Genomic DNA, 21,608 nt, shown 5'->3' with positions numbered 1-21,608 from the left:
GAGGTGATCCCTGGCCTGGGAGCGGGCAGCAGCTGAGCAGCCCGGGCCCTTTCCCCTAGCCTGGCCCGGGCCCCCCTCATTCTCAACCTCCACCCCCTCCCCCTCTCAGGCTCCAGAGCCCAGACCCTCCAGATCCACCAGCATGGTCCCGTGGGGCTGACTCAGGCTTGGCCACAGCTGGGCCAGAAAGCAGAAGCCAGAGCAGGGAGGGGCTCACTTCTCTTGGCTCCCTCACCCCTGGCTGGGGACTGGGGAGAGAAAAAAGCTGGTGTTCCTTCTTTCCACCGTCCAAAGGCTTGAGGAGGGGGCCACCCCTGTCCTCAGCCAGCGCCCTTGTCAGAAGAGGCCCGGGTTGGAGCAGTCATTACCTGAAGCCTGTACTCTGTACATGGAGCAGGGGTGGGGGATTGGCCCCGTAGGACCCAAACCCACAGGAATCAGCTCTGGGACGGTGTGGGCATCTCAAGAGATGAAGCCTCAACTCATTCTGTAAAACGGGAGAAGTGAGGTTTGGGGAATAAAGCTACCATAGAGGGCTCGGAGCAGAGAGCGTTGCCCCAGGCTGGGTGTGGAGGTGACAAGGTGAGCCTGGGGAGGTGTTGACAGGACAGTGGTGCGGGCAGGGAGAATAGCCCAGATAAGGGCTTGGCGCCCGTAGTGTTGGGGGAAGTAACCGAGACATTCAGACTTCAAGGCCTTGACACGACACAGATTCGGACCCCACCAGAGAAAATGCTCACCCGTGGGCAGGAAAACAACCCAGTCCTCCGCTCCACAGCCCGTGTCCCGCTTCAGTTCTGGGGAAACCCTGGCCCACGTGGCCACATTCATAGCAGCAGGTTTGGGAGCTGGAGTTCCCCTGAAGTCTCCACTGTGGGATGATCCCCCCACCCCATTCTTCTGAACCCTTAACAAAACCCATTTCCTTTGTGAAACCTCTGCAAGACTAAGCAACACAACTTTGGGGAACTAGTGTGTGCTCAGTCCTGTACTGGGCAGGACAGAAGAAATAGCAATAACTATAATTGCTACTATTTTTCCGGTGGTTATGAAACATCAGCCCTATTGGAGGAATTCATAAATGTAACCTCACCCATTTGATCATGGAACCCTCAGAGGTGTCCACTGGGGGCAGGGGTAGAAACTATTGACCCTACTTGGTAAGAGGAAGCAGGATCAGAGAAGGGAGGTGATGTCTCTGAGAAAACACAGTTGATTGAGTGTGGGGACCGGCTAGAGGCTCTGTGGGCTGTTCTCTTGTGCCCCCAGGCTCCACCCGGCTGGACTCATGGGACTGAGAAGGTGAGCTTTACCCTGCGTCCACCCATGCAGTGGGTGAAGACCGCAGTGGGGGCAGAGTCCGGGTTGGAGTTATTTATGGGGTGCCTCCTGACTGACCACTCAGCGGGGACAGTGCTTGGGAAGGACCAGAGCTCTGAGGCCAAGGGAAGCAAGTCCTGTCCCTCTGAGAGCCCAGTGGAGAGATGGGTCAGAGGCAGCCTGGTTCCTTCATCCACCTGGGGCTGCCTCAGGCGTGGTGGATCCTGACAGGTGCTGTATGGGGAGAAGAAAGGTCAGAAGGTTCCCAGCCCTGGGGGTGTGAGAGGGGAGGATAGAGAGACAGGGACCTTTGGGAGGAGGAAGATGGTGAACATGAATCTGCATCAAAGACAGCATAAGAGGGCTTCCCTGGTGGCGCCGTGGTTGAGAGTCCGCCTGCCGATGCAGGGGACACGGGTTCATGCCCCGGTCCGGGAGGATCCCACATGCTGCGGAGCGGCTGGGCCCGTGAGCCGTGGCCGCTGAGCCTGCGCGTCTGGAGCCTGTGCTCCGCGACGGGAGAGGCCACAACAGTGAGAGGCCTGCGTACTGCAAAAAGTAAATAAGTAAATAAATAAAGAAAGACAGCAGGAGTACCCAGCTCAGTGTCTCCTGGGACATGGCAGCCGGCATCAGGGACAGGTGTGGAGAGGGGGTCAATGGAAGGTCAGCAGGGAGGGGCTGGCACTGCGGACTCCTCTGGGTGTCACGGGAGGGGTTGTGACTATTAAGCCTGCCTGGCAATGAAGCTACACATCAGAGGGGAGGTGACTTTCTGGAGGGTAGGGCTGGTGGCTGATTGCCGGAACTCCAACTCAAACTTGGGGGCCAGGGAGGAGCTGGGCCAGGGTCTGCCTGGGGTCCCCCCAGCAGGCCAGGGTGTGGGGCAGAGCTTGGGGTCTGAGCCTCTCTGCTGTGTGACCTTGGCAGGTCTCTCAACTTCTCTGGACATGAGCATCTAAACTGGGGTTGGGGGACTTCCCTGGTGGCACAGTGGTTAAGAATCCGCCTGCCAGTGCAGGGGACACGGGTTTGAGCCCTTGTCCGGTAAGATCCCACATGCCGCGGAGCAACTAAGCCCGTGCGCCACGACTGAGCCTGTGCTCTGGAGCCCGCAAGTCACAACTACTGAGCCCACGTGCCACAACTACTGAAGCCCGCGCACCACAACGAAGAGCAGCCCCTGCTCGCCACAACTAGAGAAAGCCCGCACGCAGCAACGAAGACCCAACGCAGGCAAAAAATAAATTAAATAAAAAATAATAAAATAAACTGGGGTTGTGGGGGTGGAGGTGGGGACGAGGCAGGGGTTGGCAGCCCGGAGCTAAAGAAGCCTGTCACCAAAGACAGAAGCATTCATCAAGTTCAATGTTTTATATCCACATCAGTATCAACGTACCATACAAAACCGGCCTGCCAGCCTGGCCAGGCAGGCAGGAGGTGGGATGGGGTGGGGGTCCGTGGGTGGCATAGAAAACCAGGGCTCTCGTCCCAAAGAGGAGAGAAAAGAGGGCTTTACGTACAGTCAAGGAAAAACAAAATCAGAGCCCGACATGATTGAGAAGCCTTGAGTCTGCGTCGCGTAGAGGTGCTGTGGGCAGCGCTGCGTGTCGGCTGCCCCAGAGGTGCTGGTGGCCTCAGTTCCTGGGAGGCCTGGGGTCAGCTCATGAGTTTATTTTTACTTATTTTCTTTTTTGGGATTACTTCTTGGCAGCAGCCCCATTGTGGTGTTAACTGGGTTTCACTTCAGGATTTGAAGGGGAAGTTGGGGTCTGTGGGGCAGGTCCCGCCTGGCCCCAGACGTCATGGATGAGGTTCTTGGAAGTGGCCAAGCAAAGTTCCTTCCTGCCCTGATCCCAGGTCTATGGCTTAAAAATCGGGGTACCCAGGTCGGGGCCGCACAGCCCGGAGGCCTCTGTAAACATGGCAGGTGCAGCCAAGGTGGGGCTTTGGGGACCCCAGGGGCCTGTCAGGGGCAGGGCACAGGGGTGTGGGTGGCCAGAGCTGCAGGGAGGGCAGTGCCGGTGGGGGAAGGGGATGGAGCGGGGGAGGCGGGACCCCCACAATAGAAGGAAAGAGACCAAGAGGAAAAGAGAGGACAGACAGATGGAGCTAGAAAGAGACAAAGTGTGACAGCGGGAGAGATGCACAGAGACTCAGAGAGATGGAGAGACAGGCAGACATGGAGGAGAACCTGAGAGAGAGAGAATTGCAGAGAGCTAAAGAGAAAAACAGATAGACCTGAAGACATTCACAAAGACGAGAGAGATGGAGAAAACCCAAGAAAGAAGAGACAGGTTCAAAAAGATGGAGACCGCGGATGTAGCTGCCACCCCAGCTGGGCCAGTTCTCCTGCTCAGAGCTCAGCGGGTGGCAGGTGGGGGCCCGGGGCCCGGGGCGCGCACAGGATGGGCAAGTGTGACGGTGAGCGCGTCGTTGTGCTGCACCAGCGAGGCGTGCTGGTAGTGCAGCACCAGCTCCTTCAGCGACCCATACAAGTTGTAGGGTTCTGCGAAGCCAAAGCCCGTGGCTGTGCGGTAGATGACGCAGTGTTTGGTGTCGCCGTCTACCCTGTGGGTGCAGGCGAAGGGGTGGGTCAGATGGTCCCCCACTAGGCTCTCCCAGCCCCGCCCCCCTATTCCTGTCAGGTGACCCTGCCTGGGACGTATATTTCCCCCTTTCCTGGATGCTGGATGCCGACCCGGTCCAGACCCCGCCATCTCCTGCTTTGGTACTGTCCCAGCTTCCTCCCCCGTCCCCAAGAATCCAGGGCTTCTTCCTGTCTTCCCGAGGCCTAACATACAGGTGGCACTCAATGAGAGCTCTCGGAAGGAATGGGCGGATCCCTCCTCCCCACCTTCAGTCCACTCGCGTTCCCTTGCCAGGCACTCACACCACAGAACAGGCATAGCAGCCCCGCTGGCTGCTTTCACGGATGAGGAAGGTGCCATCTCGCTTGCCACTCAGCATTTCCTCAGCTTGGGTGCGGTTGATCTTGCCTACATACCATGTGCGTTCCTCGTGGTGGGGGAGATCATCTTCATCCTCCATCAGTGAGTACTGGCTGTGGGGGAGGCAGGGAGGAGCCCTGGTCGCTTACTCGTTAGCCTCCAAGGTCCCCCTGCCACCTGGACAACTGTCCCTCCCTGGTGAACTCCTATTCATTCTGCAAAGCCCACCAAAAATGGCCCCTCCCCTGGGACGACCCCTCCCCCCCACCACAAATTGGTCACTCACTCCTCAGTCTCGTTCTTGATCCCCAACCATTCATTGATTTTCTTCTGCCGGGCACCTTTCTGAGTGAGCCACCTGGGGGGAAGAGGAAAGGTGGGCTCCTGCCGCTCTGCTGGTAGGGGAACAGCAGCTGCAACACAGGCAGGGCGAGCCACCATGGGCCAGGCCAGCCTGGTTGGAGGCAAGGGCTGACAAGCGCAGGTTCTGGGTGTGATACCCCTGGTTGCCACAAGGGGTCAGCCTTGGCCTGGCCAAGAACCACTTGAACCCAGGTGGACTCCCCAAGCTCTGCCAGGGAACCCCCCTATTTATTATGTTTCTGTTAACACTTTTTGAGACTCTGGATTGTACCATCATGGCAAGGTCTTATCACTATCAGAGGCTCAGTCCTGGGGACTACACGGTGGTGCACCTTTGCACAGGGCAGATTTACAAAGGACTTTGAAAGGACCAAGTGAGCTAATATGTGCAAGGTGCTTGGCACACAACAGGTGCACATGAGCGTCCAAGACCCAGGCGGAAGAAGCAAGCCCCTGATGAAGTCCTCAGTGGGTCAGTGGGTAGAGGAGGGATCTTGGGCTCAGGCTGGGCGCCGTGTGCTGGGTGGCACAGTTGGCATTCATGGAGTGGACCCTGTCGGAGGCTCCCAATGACCTGGCCTCGTGAGAGCAGTGTTCCCATTCCACAACTGAGGCTGAGGCCGCCGCACAGGGAGCCCTTCTGAGGGGGCTGGGAGGGGCCTGATCGAGAGGGAAGGGGCTGGCGGACAGACGAGGGGGCTAGGGGACCAGGTAGGGCTAGTTGGTGGAGAAAGCAAGAGTGAGACGCATGCAGAGGTCACCTCGCCAGGTGCCCCTGCACTAACGGGGGGATCCACGGGTGAGCGCAGAGCCAGGCACTCACACGAGGTACTGGTCTCTGATCTTGCGCAGCTGCATGAGGTCTGGCTTGAGGCTGTTCATGCGCTTGTCAATCTCTCGGTTGTCGGAGGCCTGTGCCCGCAGCTCCTGTTCCAGCTTTGTGCGGCTCTCGTGGATCTCAGCAATACGAGACTTAAGTCGCTCTGAGTTCAGCAGGATCCTGTGGGAGGAGTGGCTCAGAGGCCTCAGATGGCTCCCAGTATCTAAGCCTTTGGACATGCTGTTTCCCTGATTGCTCTTTCTGGCAAACTCCTATTCATCCTTCAAAGCCCATTTCAACTGACCCTCTCTTCCCCTGAAACCCAGGCTGCCCTCTCTGTTTCCGTTCTTTCCCCACTTGCGCTGTGTCAGATCAAGGTGCAGTAGGGCAGGGCAGAGGAACCAGACTCACCTCTGCATCTCTTTCTCATTGCCCTCACGCCGGAAGCGCTCCAGATATTCCTTGCTGCACTTCTCCTGTGTCTGGCCCTGCTCTTCAAAGATCTTGATAGTCTCATTGAAGGCCTCAATGGCTGTGCGCTTCATCTGCAGTTCCTGGAGGAGGGGGTAAATCTGAGCACCTCCTGGGACTCCATCCAAGTCCCTCGTGAGGGATAAAGGCAGATCCCAACCTGATATGGAGACTTTGCTCAAGCTGTTCCCTCCACCACGTGCATCGTTCCTCTAGCCCCTCCTTCGCCAAACGAACTCCTATTCAGCCTTCAAACCCCACACTCCCCAAACCCCCTCTTCCTTTAGATCCTCCTTTAGGCACCTTAAAAAATACCTGGGTCTGTGAGCACGGCTGAGAATTAATGATAAATCTAGTTGCTACAATTCATGGGGCTCCTTCTCAGAGTAGATGCTGCACCAAGCACCTTCCATGCATCATCTCATAAAACCTCCCAAGAGCCTCCTACAAAGTCAGAACTATTAATGGGGAAACTGAGGCTCAGGGGGCCTAAGCCATTTCCACGGTCATGATGTTCCTAATTGATCCCAGACAGGTATCTTGTCCACTTAGAACCTCAGGTGACCCATCACTAGAAAGGGGACAAGACAGAAATTGCTCAGGGACTACAGGGGAGACAGAGAAATTCCCTGCTCGAGATGGGATGTTCTATCTGAATAAGTTGCATCTCAACTTACAAAAGAAATTTATTAACACAGTCCTTGAGTAATAAAACCTCCCCCCACTTCCTTGTTTTTAAAAGACACTGCTCTTTTCCATGAGCTCCCGACCCTTTGTCTTAGGCAACTCTTTGTCAGGTGGTTATTATCATTTTGAATAACATCCAGGTTGAAGGGGATGGAGAAGTAATTAAGACTCACGGTTCCAGTTTCCAGATGGGGAGACTGAGGCCCAGAGGCTCAACCAAGACATCTCCCACAGCTCAGCCGCTCCTGGGAGGCTGGTTGGTGCCTCTTCATCCGTTTTGTTTTTTTGTTCTTTTTAGAACCACATACATTGATTTCTATGTTTTTAGGGTGGTCCCTGGTTAAGAGCCTGCTGTGACCTAGAAGTGGACGTCTGTCCCTGTGGCCTTGGCACTGCCCCTCCGTGCCTGGGTCTCCCGGGGTGCGCTGGCCCGTGGTACCTGGGAGGTGCGTGTGTACTCCTCGTAGAGCTGGTCATACTCGCGGCTCTTGTCCTGGTACTGCTGGTGGTAGACCTTGAGCTGGGCGCCCACTGCTTCCACACTGTCCTCCTTGACGATCTGGTCCTGGGGATACCCGGTGCCATCAGGGAAGCTACCTGGGAAACAGGCCCAGGGCCGGCCAGGCACCCCCACCCCCACCGCCCCCAGCTCCCGCCCCAGCCCTGCACCTGCTGGTACTTGGACACCGGGTAGAGGAGCCGCGTGTCCAGCTTGGCGTTGTACTGAGCCAGCGACTCGTGGCGGTAGTGGGTGATGAGGTCCACGACAGAGCAGAAGGTGAGTGGCTCCGAAAAGCCGTAGTGCCCGTCTCGGTGGAAGACCTTGATCAGTTTGTTGTTCCCACCTTTCCTAGGGGCGGGTGAGAGGGGGTGTCAGCAACCAGCAGCATCCGCCAGACCCAGCAACGTCCCACTGGCTGTGCGACCCCCAGTCCTCTGACCTGGGTGTTCTCCCTCCCACCGCTCACCCCTGGTCTCCCTGAAGGGACAGGCCCCCACCTGAGGGTCAGCGTGTACTCCCCCTGGATCTTGCTAGATGCATCTCGGACCAGAAAGGTGCCATCAGGTGTGTCCCGCAGTTTCTCATTTACCTCCTCCCTGTGGAGACAGCCAGGACTGGGGCTGCCCACTGGGAGACCCGACCCCTCAGGCTTTGCCCACCACGTGGCTCCACCCCACAACCCTACCTGGAGATGTCACCCCAGTACCACTCAGCATCCTGCAGGGAGGGCGGGTTGCCCCCATTGGCCAGGCCTGTGGGGGCTGGCTTTGCCTTGGGGGGTTTTGGCGGCAGTGCTGGGGGACAGGAAAACAAACGCACACTGAACACCAGTTGTATACCGTGGCCAGCCCCCACTGCGACCAAGCCTGCCGATGCTGGCAGGGCTCCGAGTCAGCATCCTTGGTCCCCAATGATAGGAGCTAATAAAAGGGGGTGGAGGTCACCTGGGGGCGCAATCTCCTGTTCCTCCAGATGTTCCTGAAGCAACTTCTCCACCAGAAGCGTAGGGAAGTCGGGGGTGGCCTCAGTCCTAGGGGGAAGGGACGTGTCGTGAGCGCTGGGTAGGGCCTGGTGTGCACAGGGCCCTGCATGTGCATGTGCGTCTGGCGGGGGGGTCTACGTGAAAGCATGCGAGGGGAAGAAGAGTAGGTGACGCAAGCTGGTGTGCGAGACCCACTACTGTTTATGTATGTGCAGTTAGCTCCCAGTAAGTATTCATACAACAAACAACAGGAGTCAGCATGTGAAGGAAGGTACAGACACCACCCAAGTGCCGGCCCTCCGGTCTAGGCCTCATCGCCTTGTCCCAAGCCCTGCTAGAGTCTTCCTGAACCTCAAGTCCCACCCCTTGTTATCTTTCCTAGCTCGCCCATCATGACAGCTCTGGCCTCTTCCCCCGCTGGGCCCCGTCCACACTCCTTTCTCATCGTCTAGACCCCCACCCTGGCTACGTCTCCAGCCCTTCCTCCATCTAAAGCCCCACCCCTTTTTGCTCCGGCTCAGCCCCGCCTCCCCAGCCCCGGCCTCTCACCCGTCGGGAGCGCCCCCTGGCGGCGGCGAAGGCGACGGCGCCCGCAGCAGCAGCGGCCCGAAGGCGGTGCTCAGGGCACGCACAGCTGGGCCCAGGGCTGGGGCGCGCCGGGCCACCCGGCCCAGGTGCTGGAGCAGGAAGCGCAGTGTGAGCGCGCTGTGCAGCGGCAGCGTCGGGGGCTCCAGCGCTGGCCCCACGGGCCCCGCGGCCTCTGCGGACAGATGGCCAGGGGAAGGTGAGCCAGGGCCGGCACCCGCCCGCCCCAGCGCCCTTCCCAGTCCGGGATTCCTGCCAGACTCACCCCGCAGGGCTCGGTGTGCCTCAGCCGCGGCCTCGGGTGTCACAAGGGGTGCGGGCAGCGCCAGCAGGAAGCCCTTCACGCCATCTGTTAGGGCTGCAGCGTCCCACTGCTCCATATCGTTCAGCGACCAGTCTGCGGGTGCAAGGGGGTGCAGGGTCGATCCAAGACGGGTGCAGGGAGGGGACATCATCCGTCCAGGGCAGGTTCCTCTCCCACTCTTGCCCACTGAAGCTTTCCCTCACCTGTGCGCGCGGCGGGTGCCTCAGGCCTGTAGCTGTCTAGCCCTGTGGGGAAGGGGATGGGGTAAGTCAGTGCCACCCCACGTGGCAAGGCCAGCTCTCAAATGCTGCCTCGACCCCCGTGTGGGGTCTGGGGTGGCTACTAACCTCCCAGAGGTAAGAACAGGGGGAGGGGAGGGAAATGGTGGCAGAGGGCACGGCACATGCAATGATGGGGTCTACATTCCCCTGGGAGTTACTCCTTCCCCAACTCAATATGGAGGCCCAGGACATCCAGACTCAAAGACACTTCCCATACAGAGTGAGCCCAGCAGCCCTGTGAGGGAGATGAGCTGCCCATCACCAGAGGCAAGCAAGCAGAATCCAGGGGTTGCAGCCAGGCCGAGGCTCACCTGTCCGCTCAATGGCCTCCACAAGTTTCACCAGGATAGGGGGAGCCACATCAGGCGGGGAGAACTGCTCGGGTAGGTCAGGGAGTGTGAGGCCTGGCAGGAGGGGAAAGAATGTTGGCAGGGTCCCTAGAAGGACCTGGGCCCCTCTCTTTGCCTGCTGCATCTCAGCCCAAGTGCTTGGCATCTGGACCACCACTCTGGGGGCGGGGGGTGGACAGAAGGCCCCGCTGGTGGGGCTGGGAGGGCTGAATTAGTGGGAAACGATTTTCTAGGTTAAAATATCAATTCACCCAACTACAGAGGCCAGATATAGTTGGCTGACTAGTGTCCTCCCAAATGGTATGTCCACTTCCTAATCTCTGGTACCTGTGACTGTGACCTTACTTGGAAATAGGGTCTTTGCGGATATAATTAAGGTAAGGATTTCAAGATGAGATCCCTAAATCCAATGACTAGTGTCTTTATAAGAGGCCATATGAAGAGAGAGCCAGAGATTGGGGTGATGTGGCCACAAGCCAAGGTACACCTGGAACCCCCAGAAGCTGGAAGAAGCAAGGAAAGATCCTCCCCTAAAGCCTCTGGACAGAGCACAGCCCTGCCCACACCTTGATTTTGGACTTCTGGTCTCCGGAACCATGAGAGAATAAACTCCTGTTGTTTGAAGCCACCAGTTTATGGTAGTTCATTACAGCAGCCACAGGACACTCATACGGCAGGTTTCGGGCTCTGCCATTGCTTGCTGTGCAACCTCAGGCACAGGACCCACCCTCTCTGTGCCTCAGATTCCTCAACTGAGAAACTGGTCGATGGAATCATCTCTCCTTTCTCAGTGGGAACAACAAAGTGGTTGAAGAGAGTAAAAGGAAAATATCCCAGCTGGATCAGAACACCTCATTCCAAGGACCTTTCTCCATTTTCTAAGTCATTTTGCTTTAAAAAAAAAAAATTCCCCCCTTTTAAAAATGCTGACCTCCTTCCATGTCCCAACCCCACCCCACCCCCAGCCCCATGTTTCTGCCCCACCCAGCCTTTTGTGCTCCGGCGCACTCTGCCTGCACGGCCACCATTGGATGCAGCTTTGGCCCTTGGCGGGGACGCCCTGGCACACAGCAGGAGCAAGCCGGGGCCTGCGGGGCCTCCCTGAATGATGGGCCAGGTGGTGCCTTGAGCTGAAGAAAGGCCCAGCTGTGTCGAAAATGAAAGAAAAAAAAAAAAAGTGAGGGAACAAGGGGAGGTGGGTGACATCCCAGCTGGTAAGGGGGCTCTGAAATTCAACTTTGAAATTTGCCTGTGACCAGTTTGCAAAGCATGGAGGGAGGTCTCATCAGAATAGGCATTATCCCCATTTTACGGATGAGGAACTGAGGCTCAGGGAGGGAGCAACCTCCCCGTGGGTGCACAGCCAGACGGGGGCGCAGGTGACATCAGGGTTCGGCACGCAGCTCCCTGTGTGGAGTTGAATGGAGGGAAGGCAGGCAGCTGCAGCCTGCTGCCTGGTGGTCCCAGGATCCCAGAGGGTCAGGGCTTGAACAAAAGGACTAGTACCCCCCATTTCCAGATGAGGAGACTGAGGCCTGGAGAGGGCTGGTCCTAGCCGATGTCACATAGTCCTGGAAGATTTGGAGGGTGGGGCTGGGTGGCCGCCCGGAGTGGGGATGTGTGTGGTGTCTGGACCCAGGCCAGGCACAGGAGGGAGGCGGCTGTTACCAGGGGGAGAGGCAGATTCTGGCTGGGAGCCCGGATGGGGCCGCCTCCTGCTCCTCCAGGCCGAGGCGGGACGCAGGCCCCGGCCCTGGAGACGCCAGATGCTGCGAAGCCCAAGCCAGCAACCGTGCTGCCTCAGCACCCCGCCATTCCACCCCACGCTGTGGGACTCTGGCCTGACCCTCTCTGGGCATCAGTGTCCCTCGGGCACAAGACCAGGCAGGCCATCGGGTGGGGCCACGGTGCCTCCCAGGGGCTTTGGCCTTCACTGGGTGACTGCCCCTGAGCGAATGGTTCGACCCCATTGCACCTTGGTCTCCACATCTGTACACAGGGCCTCACTGGGCAGCTGTGAGGGTTGGAGCAGACCACGCCGGGTGCTCAGCACTCGTCAGCCTCCTCCCCACAAGCTGAGCCTCGGTTTCCCTGGTTGGAACCCACACACCCTGCCCAGCATACAGCCCAGCACGCAGCAATTGCAGCGTATGTTCGGTGCCCTGATTCTCCACTCCCAGGACACTCTTTGTCTGCAAATCACAAGATGAAGCTAAATTGAGCCCCTGAATCTTACTGGACACTCCCTATTGTCTTCAAAATCAATCCCACGAAGTCCTTGAGGTGAGGACCCTGCCCCTTTTCTCACTCTGCTCCACCTGACGGCTTGTTCCCTGAACCCGTCATGACATTCCCACCTCAGGGCTTTTGTCCTCGCTGTACCTGCTGCCCGGAGCCCTTTACCCCCATCTCTCCTGAGAGGCTCCTTCCTCACAGCATCTGTCATTCCCTAATTACGTTCTCGTCACTTCTTGAACCAGAAGCTCCATGAGGGCAGGGCCAGGCCTTGTGTCCACCACTCGGTGCCCAGTGCCATGAACTGCATCCAGCCCTCGACGGCAGTGTAATCAACATTTGCTGACCAACCAAATGTCCTTATCCCTCCTCTCCTGGAAGAAGCACCATTGCCTCATGGGAGAGAAGAGGAAACTGAGGGTCTGAGGGCACTCCCCCTTTTCCCCAGCCCTGCCAGGGCCCCTACCTGTTGCTCACCTGGCTCAGGGGGCCCATCTCGGGGCCTGGCAGGCAGTGGGCGTGGGCCACGTGGGCGAGGCCCAGGCCGGGTCAGGGTCACAGGCCCTAGGAACTCAACATAGGTGCCAGGGAAGTCGCCGCGCTGCCGTGTACGCTCATTGAGGCCAGGCATCCAGCCCACGCTCTGTGGGCAGCGCTCGCTGCCCTCGGCCACGCCCAGCGCCTGCAGGGCTGCCCTGCTCACCACCAGCACGTCGCCCGGCAGCAGCTCCAGGTCCTCCGGCCGCTCCCGGCAGAACGGGTACAACGCACGGTATTGGAAGCCCTCGGCGCCAGCCATGGCTGGGCAGGGTGGGGTATGGATGGTCAGGTGGCTGCTTGGGGCCCCAGTGGCCCCATCAGCCTGGGGTGGGGGCCAGGAGGGTCCGCTGGGTGGGCTTGGGGACTCAGACCTCTATTTCCACCAAGAAGTTACAGGTGACCACAGGGGATGCTCACGCCTTGCTTCCCACCATTGTTCCACGACCCTGACAAGGGTCACTCGTTGCTCGGTCCACCATTCGTCAACTGGTGGGAGGGGGTCGGCAGCAGCGTGATCGCAGGTCACTCAGCCGCTGCGTCCCCCCTCAATCCGTAGGGCTGGGCTGGGCCGCTCACTCCCTCGCGTGGGGAGCCATCGGCTCCCGAGGCTGGCGGCTCTTCCAGCTGCGCCAGGCGAGGGGGCCGAGGGCACAGGCTGTCACCATGCTCGGCTCGGGACGCCGACCTAAGGGGAGAGGGGCAGGGCAGCATCAGCCGGTTTGGACTCCTGCCACCCCCAACTCAGAGATGGGCCCAAACACCAGGTTAGAATCCCCTGACTCATTGGGTAACAGGGGGCCAGTCCCTGTCCCCTCAGTTTACCCAGCTGTAAAATGGGTACAATAATAGCCCTCCTTTGGGGTTGTTGGGGGCAGAGCTCCAAAGCATCTGCCCCGGTCATATTGCGTGCTCAGTAAACAAGCTCTTCATCATCCTGGTTAGAGATGGGGAATCTGAGGCTCAGAGCAGGGAGGTCTTTGTTGGACAACTCAATGGGCCAGGATGCCAGGACTCAAAAACTCAGATCCGTCCAACTTCACAAGGCCCAGGATAGATGAGAGGAGGCAGCAGCCACATGACAGATAGTTATACCCAGAGTGGGTAGGGTGTAATGGGTGATGCTCAGGGTGCTGTGGGAGCCCCGAGGAGAGACTGGGCCAGCTGAGCACAGAAGGAGGCATCAGGGGCAAAAGGCGGTAGGAAAGGAGGTCCAAGCAGAGGCCCTAGCACAGGCAAAGGCCTAGAGGTGAGTCCAAACAAATGGATCTCTGATCTCTGCAAGGGAGGAGGGAATGGGGGGGGCGGTGTCCAGACATTGCTCAGTTTGGTGCCCACAGTAGGTACTCAAAACAGAAGGGGGTTGGTGGGAGGCCAAAAGGACCTTAGCCCCGGGGTAGACATGGAGCCAGTAAAGGGTCAAGGGAAGGAGGGCACTACGACTGCCAAGAGGGAGGCTGCTGGATGCAGGGGCAATGATCACTCCTTAGGAGCCCCCAGCCTCAGGGAGACACAGCCCAGCACAGACACGTTCTCAATCTCAGCCCTGCAGGTTCAGTCCTCCAGAGAGGTTGGGGGGTGGTAGGCGGTGCTTTTCCTAGGGGCGGGTCCTCCAGAGGAGAGGAGGGGGCACTGGCCAGAGGAAATAGTACAGGCAAAGACTTGACAGCAAGAAATGCTTGCCGAGAGTTCAGGGTGGCTTTAAGAAAGCCGCAGACCACGCAGGGCCTCGAGTGCCAGGCAGAGGGTCAGACTTTATCCCTCAACCACGGGAGCAGCAAGAGGTGTCCAAGCAGGGAGCACAAGCTCCACATTCCAGGACGCCCCAACTTACCCACTCCCTGGCCCCTGTACCCCCACTCTACAGGTGGGGAAACTGAGGCCCAGCGAGGGGGACGTCCAGGAAACCGCCTAAATCCGCTTGCCTGCCCGCCTCCGCGCCCAGCTGAGCACACGTTTGCACACGCCGCGGTGTGCGCGCCTGGGAACCAGCGCTCCCCGAATCCAAGAGGCGGGTGGAGAGGCCAGGCCTGGCTGGGGTCTTGGCGGCTGGACTCAGGGCCTGCGCGCTCACGCGTGTGCAGACGCGCACTCGGGCCTGCGTGGACCCCGCAGCCCAGCCCAGGGGCCGGAAGTGGAGTCGACCCTCTACCGTCTTGCACCCCACTATGCCCCACACAATGCCTGGGCGCCCCTCATTACTGCTCGATGCCCCACTCCCGGCAGGGCCTCCCTCAATTCAGGGCCGCAGCTCCAACCCCTTATCTCTCCCTAGGGTCCCCCGTTCCGCCCCCATCGTCCGGGGAAGGCTGCAACGCAGCCAGGTCGAGCCAGAGGCCTCCCGCTCCCTGCGGCCCCCAATTCCCGCGGGGCCCGATGCAACCCTGCTCGCATTCTGGCTTCCACCGTGGCCCCACACTCTGCCTGGGCGCCCCGCATCTGACCGAACCCCCAGACCGGCCTGCCACGCGGACCAACGCGGACTTACCTGGTCGCGGCCGCCACCGCTGCTGCCGCGGCCGCCGTCACGCAGAGCCGAGCCAGACCCGTGGCTCCACCGCGGCCGCCGTCGCCGCAGCCGCGGGATCCCCACCTCCGCCGCCGCCGATGTTCCGAACGGTCGGGCCCGCCCCCGGCGGAAACGGCCGAGCGTATTCGGGCCGGGAGGGTGCAATGAGGCCGAGGCAGAGCCTGGGAACGCTCGAATGTTTCCGGAAAGAGCCGAACGTACTCCCGCGGGACTGGAGGGTAACGGGGTGGGGGTGGGGCGCCCCGAGATAGCCGATCATTTCCGGAAATAGCCGAACATAATCGGGTCAGATGAATAATTCCGAGGCTGGGCTCGGCTAGGCTCGGCTAGGCTCGGCTAGGCTCGGCTAGGCTCGGCTGGACTCAGAGATGCCCGAGCGATTCCGGAAATGACCGAGCGCGCTCCGCCTGGACCGGCATAACAGAGACTGGGCCCCGAGACTTCGGAAAGTTTCTGGAAAGAACCAAGGGTGCTTGGTCCCAAATGAGGCCCTGGGAACTTAGATCTAGGGGCGACCACCAGCTTCCGGAAACTGCCGAAGCATGGACGGCTCCAGAGGACGAGTGAGGTGGCCCAGAACTCAGGAAATGGAGGCGGCAGGGTTGGGGGGAGGGGCTCAGACAGAAAGCTGCGCTTTTCAGGAAACAAGCTGAGAGCCGAGAAGGAGCCGGAGTTGAAAGCCGGGGTTTCCGTGGTAGCCTAGAGCGTCTGGCAACAGCTGAACTAACTCTCTCGGGTAGGGAGAACTAGCCCAACGCCTGTACAGATGCGGACTGTTTCCGGAGATAGCCGAAGACACTCGGAAACAGGGGGCGTGGCCAAAGGTTTCCGACCTACGGAGCGCTTCGGAAGTAACCGAACGCGCTCGGGCTGGGCTGGGTTCCAGTGGTGGTGAGGGGAATTTAAGGGCACAGCCCAAGCAAAGACCGGTTAAAAAAGTACACAAAGATGGTTTATTTATTTATTAACACAGCTTCAAGGCCCCAGACGGGTGTCTAGATGAAGCTTCTAAGGACAGAGCCCATGATGGGTACTCAATTCAGAGAGGGCAGCAGGAGGGCACCAGGAGGCCAGGACCAGAGAAGGCATCAGGAAGAATCTCAACAGTGAATTCCCAGCAGGCTTCAAAACCCACTTCAAGGGCTTCTCTGGTGGCGCAGTGGTTGAGAGTCCGCCTGCCGATGCAGGGGACACGGGTTCGTGCCCTGGTCCGGGAAGATTCCCACATGCCGCAGAGCGGCTGGGCCCGTGAGCCATGGCCGCTGAGCTTGCGCGTCCGGAGCCTGTGCTCCGCGACGGAAGAGGCCACAACAGTGAAAGGCCCGCGTACCGCCAAAAACAAACAAAAAAACCACTTAAAGTGACTTTGAGCCAAGGGTCTGTTTTCATCCCGCCCCCCACCCCACTCTTCCCTTACCCTTTTCTTGGCCCCTCACAAATCCAGACATTGGACCTCTTCTTTGTAAATGTGGGCTTTTATTCACCGTCAGCTCCGGGATGGAAGGCGGGAGCAAGTCATGCACAGCCTTGATCTAGTTCCAACACCAGGCAGTGCTACACGGATGTCTCCAGAGAGAACACAGCGTGGGCTGCAGTGCCTGGAAAGTGCCCTCACCATTGTGGGGTATGGTGATCTTGCTGGCCACCTCTGAATGGGAAATGGAGACTCTGAGATGCCCAGTGGGTCACACAGCATTACAGGGGAGAGAGCTGGAGCTGGAGTCGGCTGTATCTGACAACAGATTCTCCATTCCAGCTCCCTTGACTACAGTGCCCAGGACAGGGCCTGGCCGCATGACTCTTTCCAGGCAATGGTGGGGGCAAGTCTCCACGCCTTGCCAGGCCTTAGTTATTTGTCTGTAAAATGGGGATGACGACACCACCTCCAGCCTTCTCAAGGTTGGCTGAGGGGAAAGCCACAAGTAAAGCGCTTGGCATACAGTAGGTGCTTAATAGTCGTTGGGATTTGTTTTGTAAACACAAGGAAACTGAGGCACAGAGTGGGGAAGTCATTTTCCCAGAGCCAAACAGTGAAGCCAAGATTCCAACTTGGGCCTCCCTGCCCCCCAGTTGGATTTTTCTCACTCGAATTTCAGCCCTACAAGGCTCTGGCATATCGAGGGCACCCCCCAGGGGCTGTTTCAGACACATCATGGTCAAGTTCTCACCCTGGTGGGCATCAAATACAAAAAATCTTGTCCAGGGTCTTCTCCTACCCGGCAGTGTCCTTTGAGGCTTCTGCCTCCTGGGGCATCAGTGTCTGCTTGTGACGCAGGTGACCCCTCTGCCTAGATCTGGTGAACTTCTACTCATATATCAAAGCCCCAGTTCCCACACCTCCTAAGCCTATAGGACTGGAGGCAGACTCTAGCATGGCTGGCCTAGGGATGGAGGCTATGATGGTAGGAAGTAGCCTTCAGAATCCAGTCCATCATCAAGATTACTTTGTTTTGTGGTGGAGGGGAATTGTTTACGGAATCTCCAAGTCATCCAAACTGGGCCTGGACAGGTAAGCTTGGCTGCATCCCTTCAAATCTGCGGGTCTTGAGTCAGGGGTGGGATCAACACAAAAAAACTTTAAAAGTACAGAAAAACCATAAAACACGAATACACGTTGACTTGTCCAAAGTGCTTCCTTCTCAGCCCAGGGGGCAGGGTCTACAGATGAGTCCCAAGTGCATGGGACAAGACCTGGGCAGCCGCCTTAACAGTGGCAGCTCAGTCTGGCTATCGCTTATAAAACGTAATAAATTAGCTGCAGGGATTTGCTGCTATTTACAATGCCACCCTAGTCTCCCTTGCCTGCCCCTATGGCCCCCTGATTGATCGGCTCCAGAACATGAGGGAGGCACCTTCCAGCAAGAAACGCGATCGCTTCTCATCTTCCAGGTGTCAGAGGCTGGTGGCTCAGTCTCCATCCAGGTGTCAATTTATGGAAAACACATTCCACAAAAAATGCGTTGACTTCCAGGCCAGGGAGAGGATAGGTAGGAGGGATTAGTCTTTCTCAAAGGGTCCAAGGGCTCCTGGCACAGCCTCAGCGCCCTCCACAGCGATCTGCGGCACCAAGGTGGGTGGCCCAGTGGCCTCCTCAGGTGGTTCATCAAAGCTCACCTCCTGCACAGCCTCCTGCTTCTTGAATGAGTCTCGGCGCTCGGACAGATGCAGCCGTCGCATGACCACCAGCTCGGAGTCTGGCCCGCGGCTGCGGCGCCCCAGCTCCCCGTCGAGCCGCTCACCTGTACCCAGCTTGTCAGCCGACTGGCCTCGGCGCAGCCTTGGGGACCGGGCAGGTGCAGGCGGATGCCCTGGCAGGGGCGAGGGTGAGCGGGGTGGGGGCGCTGGCACGGGCGGGCAGGCCAGCGGGGAGGGCGGGATGCTGCTGGTGGACTTGCGGCGGCCGGTTTTGGGGCGGGGTGGCCCAAGCTTGGTGGCCAGGCCATGCAGGGAGCTGGGTCGGGTGTGGCCAGCGGCAGCCGGAGATGCAGGGCTGCTGGAGCTTGGGGATGCGCTGGGTGGAGACACTGTGTCTGTGGGTGACGGGAGGGTCAGGGCCACCAGCCTCAATATGCCAGCCTCGAGGTGGGGCCCTAAGACTGACTGCCAAAAGCCCACACTGTTCCCTGTGGCCACCCATCAGGCCTGGTTTTTCCTTTGTTTGCACAGGCTCTTCCTTTGGCTTAGATCTGGTGGACTCCTACTCATCCATCAAAGCCCTAGCTCCTCTTCACCCACTTCTCACTTAAATGACCCACTGAATCATTCAGCCAAAGGTACCTGCCCACTGTCCATCTATCCATCCCATGAGCCATCCATCCACTGGTTCTGGAAGTTATCCAGTAAGGGCCCTGCTCTGCCTGTGTCCACTCCCCACCCCTAGGCCTCAGCCCCTGAGGATGCCTGATCTGAGAAAGACAAAGATGGCACAGATACCCCCAGCCCCGTGAGGTCAGGGTAGGCCAGAGGGAGAGATAGCAGTTGGGGTCCCCAGAAGGCAGGGAGGGCTTCCTGGTGGCTCTCCTCCAGGAGGCCTTCCCTGCCTCTGTGGATTGCCCCAGACTGTCTCTCTAGTCTGATGCTAACCCAGTGGGACTAGGGGTGTCCACCTCTGGCTGTCTCTCACAGACTGGGGACCCTCAGGGTTGGGCCAAGTCACCAGCCTTTCCTGCTCCAGAACAATCTTTCCATGCCCTCTCTGGCTCACCCTCCATGGCTCCCTACTGCCCCCCAATTTAAGCCCAGCTCTTCGGCTTGATCCATCCCCCAATCCCCTCTCCCTAGCCTCCGTCTAGCTTTCACATCTCTCCTGTCTGGAACCCCTTTGTTCATGATGTTCCGTCTGCTGGGCACAACCTTCCCTGCCCATCCCAGACTGCCTTTGAGGCTGTCACACATCAGGTCATTCCAGCCTCCCAACTCTGCTCACTCCCCCGCTGGGCTGACCACCACAGCCCTAAGGGGTGGTCCTGGGGGTGCACCCACCTGCTGGGGCATCGGGAGCCGGGCTGCAGCAGGGCGTGGTGGGGCTGGGGGAGAGGCTGTGGGTGGGTGAGCCCGGGAGGCTCTCGCTGGATGACAGGGAGTGGTGGAGGCCGGAAGAGAAGCTGCGGCTGGTGTGCAGCACGGACGACTGTTTTGAGATCTTCTTGAAGAGCGACTTCCGCCTGGGGTTAGGAACCCAGATTCTTCAAAACCCCTGCCCCCAGCGGCCCGGGCCGCCCAAATGTGCCACAGGTCCTGCATCAACCCTCCCCGGCAGCCAGGCCGCCGCTCACCGCTCCTGCGTCTCCCGCCTTCGGCTCCGCTTGTTCCTGCGCGCCATGCGGCCCTTGGTCACATTCTTCCGTGCAGGGCCCACCTTGATGGAGGTGTTCTCCAGGGGCGTGGTCCGAAGGGCGATCTTGTTGCCACTCTGCAGGAGGGATGGCAAGGGGTCGCCTGTGTGCCTTCCATCCAACGAGCCATCCATGCACCCACCCACCCATCTACTCATCCATTGGAAGCCCCAGATCCTAACCACCCGCTTCTTACCTAATGACCCCCCCACTCACTGGGCCAAAGATGGATGTCTGCCATCTGTCCATCCATCCAATGAGCCATCTACCCACCCACTGGTCCCAGGAGCTATCCAACTAGGGGTCTGCCTCCTCACCTGTGTCCACCTCCCCGCCTCTAGGCCTCAGCCCCTGAGGACCCTTGGTCTGAGGGGAGGCAGGAGGCCAAGATGGTACAGATACCACCAGCCCCACAAAGTCAGGGTGGGCCAGAGGGAAGGTCAGGAGAAGGGGCACCCAGGGGGCAGGAAGGGCTTCCTGGAGGAGTGGCTCTGAGGCAGAGGGGACGGGGCATGCAGGGCCGAATGCGGAGTGGTATGGTTGGATGGGGGGAAACACACAGAATTGGGAGCTGAGGCCAAGGCGTAGGGATGGAGGTCACAGGAGCAGCCCAGAGGGTGGGCAGTGTTGGGAGATCCAGGGGCCCTGAGGATGGACGGGGGTGGAGGCTCTGGGGTGGAGGGTGGGGTTGGGGGCCTGCACCTTCAGCAGTAGCTCCACGACGTCCATGTGCACCAGCCCCAGGACCGACTCCCCGTTGATGTGGGTGATGAGGTCCCCGGCCCGCAGGCCTGCCTCCTGGGCAGGGCTTCCCTCCTCCACACTCTGGGGGTGGGGGCAGATAGCGGGGTCAGTGCCCTGGGCCCCAGAGCTAGAGACCCCAGCCCAGCTGAGTCAGCTACAGGCCCCCAGCAAGCTGCTGCCTTTCACACTGCCCGGTTTCCCAGAACTTTCAGAGACCAGTAGGGAGGGGACAGGTCCTGGGCTGGGGGAGAGAGAACAAAACACTGTACGGGAGCTTTGTGCCCCCTTGAGGTCTCCATCCCTCTTGCCCAGTCCTCTCCCCATAACTGACAAGGACCATTAAGACACAGGTGGCATCAGTTCCCTGCCCTGGGCTCCAAAACCTCATAGGCAATGAGTACTCGCTTGCTTTCCAAGACTAACAAATGCAGCTCCAAAAGGGAAGCGCCTTGCCAGGGCAGAGCTGGAACTCAAACCAGGTCTGGCTGTTCCCGCCCATCCCAGGGCCAACTCACCCACACGACATGGTGCACGGTGTAGATGTCACTGTCACCCATGTAGACGCGGATTGCCCGCAGGCTGAAGCCATACTTCTTGCCCGAGCTGTGGATGACAATGGGGGGCCGCAGGCTGCCACACACGGGGGAAGGGTCTCGGCTTGGAGAGGAGTCGCGGGACGACGGGTTTGAGGACAGCGAGCGTGGGGACAGGGGGCTCATGAGGGGGCCGCCGCTACCATCATCTGCAGGGACGAGGTTCAGGGAGGGGGGTCACTCCCTTGTGGGTCCCCTCACAAGGCACCTTCCCCTCCCTCCACACCGATCAGTCGGTTTGTTTCTGTTTTTGTTTTTTGGCCGCCCGGCGCAGCATGTGGGATCTTAGTTCCCGGACCAGGGATCGAACCTGTGCCCCTGCTGTGGGAGCTCAGAGTCTTAACCACTGGACCACCAGGGAAGTCCCCACACTGATCACTCTGGCTGCTTTGCTGCCACTCCAATGCCCCAAACACCCTCCCCCTTCCCCTCCAGGCCTTTGCACATGTAGTGCCCGCTGCCAGGAATGCTAGTTCCCCAGCTGCTTCCTATCTCCTGGGCTCAGCCCCGAAGAGCAG

General features: G+C 59.2%; 2 protein-coding genes across 4 annotated transcripts in view; both read right to left on the bottom strand.

Annotated features, from left to right (window-relative positions):
- Positions 1 to 2,698: 2,698 nt before the first annotated feature.
- Positions 2,699 to 15,006, bottom strand: PIK3R2 (phosphoinositide-3-kinase regulatory subunit 2). Its single transcript, XM_079919007.1, has 16 exons — positions 14,877 to 15,006; positions 12,329 to 13,076; positions 9,578 to 9,670; positions 9,189 to 9,230; positions 8,947 to 9,078; positions 8,646 to 8,856; positions 8,059 to 8,144; positions 7,800 to 7,908; positions 7,612 to 7,710; positions 7,282 to 7,462; positions 7,052 to 7,177; positions 5,866 to 6,008; positions 5,458 to 5,634; positions 4,558 to 4,629; positions 4,214 to 4,384; positions 2,699 to 3,891 (listed from the first exon to the last, which is right to left on the bottom strand). Exons 2-16 carry the CDS (start codon positions 12,648 to 12,650, stop codon positions 3,684 to 3,686), a joined length of 2,172 nt encoding a protein of 723 aa, XP_079775133.1. The 5' UTR covers positions 12,651 to 13,076; positions 14,877 to 15,006; the 3' UTR covers positions 2,699 to 3,683.
- Positions 15,007 to 16,338: 1,332 nt separating this feature from the next.
- Positions 16,339 to 21,608, bottom strand: part of MAST3 (microtubule associated serine/threonine kinase 3) — a gene marked incomplete at its 5' end in the record, with an annotated part of 37,852 nt that continues 32,582 nt past the window's right edge. For all 3 annotated transcript variants that reach the window (XM_079918455.1, XM_079918454.1, XM_079918453.1), the window contains 5 exons: positions 16,339 to 18,448; positions 19,401 to 19,582; positions 19,694 to 19,830; positions 20,456 to 20,578; positions 21,013 to 21,239. In XM_079918455.1, the coding sequence (XP_079774581.1) occupies positions 17,916 to 18,448; positions 19,401 to 19,582; positions 19,694 to 19,830; positions 20,456 to 20,578; positions 21,013 to 21,239 (1,202 nt within the window). In that variant the 3' untranslated portion in view covers positions 16,339 to 17,915. The remainder of the gene's footprint in view (positions 18,449 to 19,400; positions 19,583 to 19,693; positions 19,831 to 20,455; positions 20,579 to 21,012; positions 21,240 to 21,608) is intronic.

This window comes from Stenella coeruleoalba (genome assembly GCF_951394435.1).
Source record: "Stenella coeruleoalba genome assembly, chromosome: 3".
NCBI classification, from domain to species: domain Eukaryota; kingdom Metazoa; phylum Chordata; class Mammalia; order Artiodactyla; family Delphinidae; genus Stenella; species Stenella coeruleoalba.
The sequence above is the reverse complement of the archived record's forward strand: the minus strand, read 5'-3'. Positions and strand labels throughout refer to the sequence as shown.

Bases quoted from the DNA above. Each gene is read 5' to 3' on its own strand.
- PIK3R2 (XM_079919007.1), bottom strand. From the start codon at position 12,650: ATGGCTGGCGCCGAGGGCTTCCAATACCGTGCGTTGTACCCGTTCTGC. The intron at 7,711-7,799 runs GTAGGGTTGTGG...CTGTCTCCACAG, and splicing joins TACTGGGGTGACATCTCCAG to GGAGGAGGTAAATGAGAAAC. The intron at 3,892-4,213 runs GTGAGTGCCTGG...CTGCACCCACAG, and splicing joins TGCTATGCCTGTTCTGTGGT to GGTAGACGGCGACACCAAAC.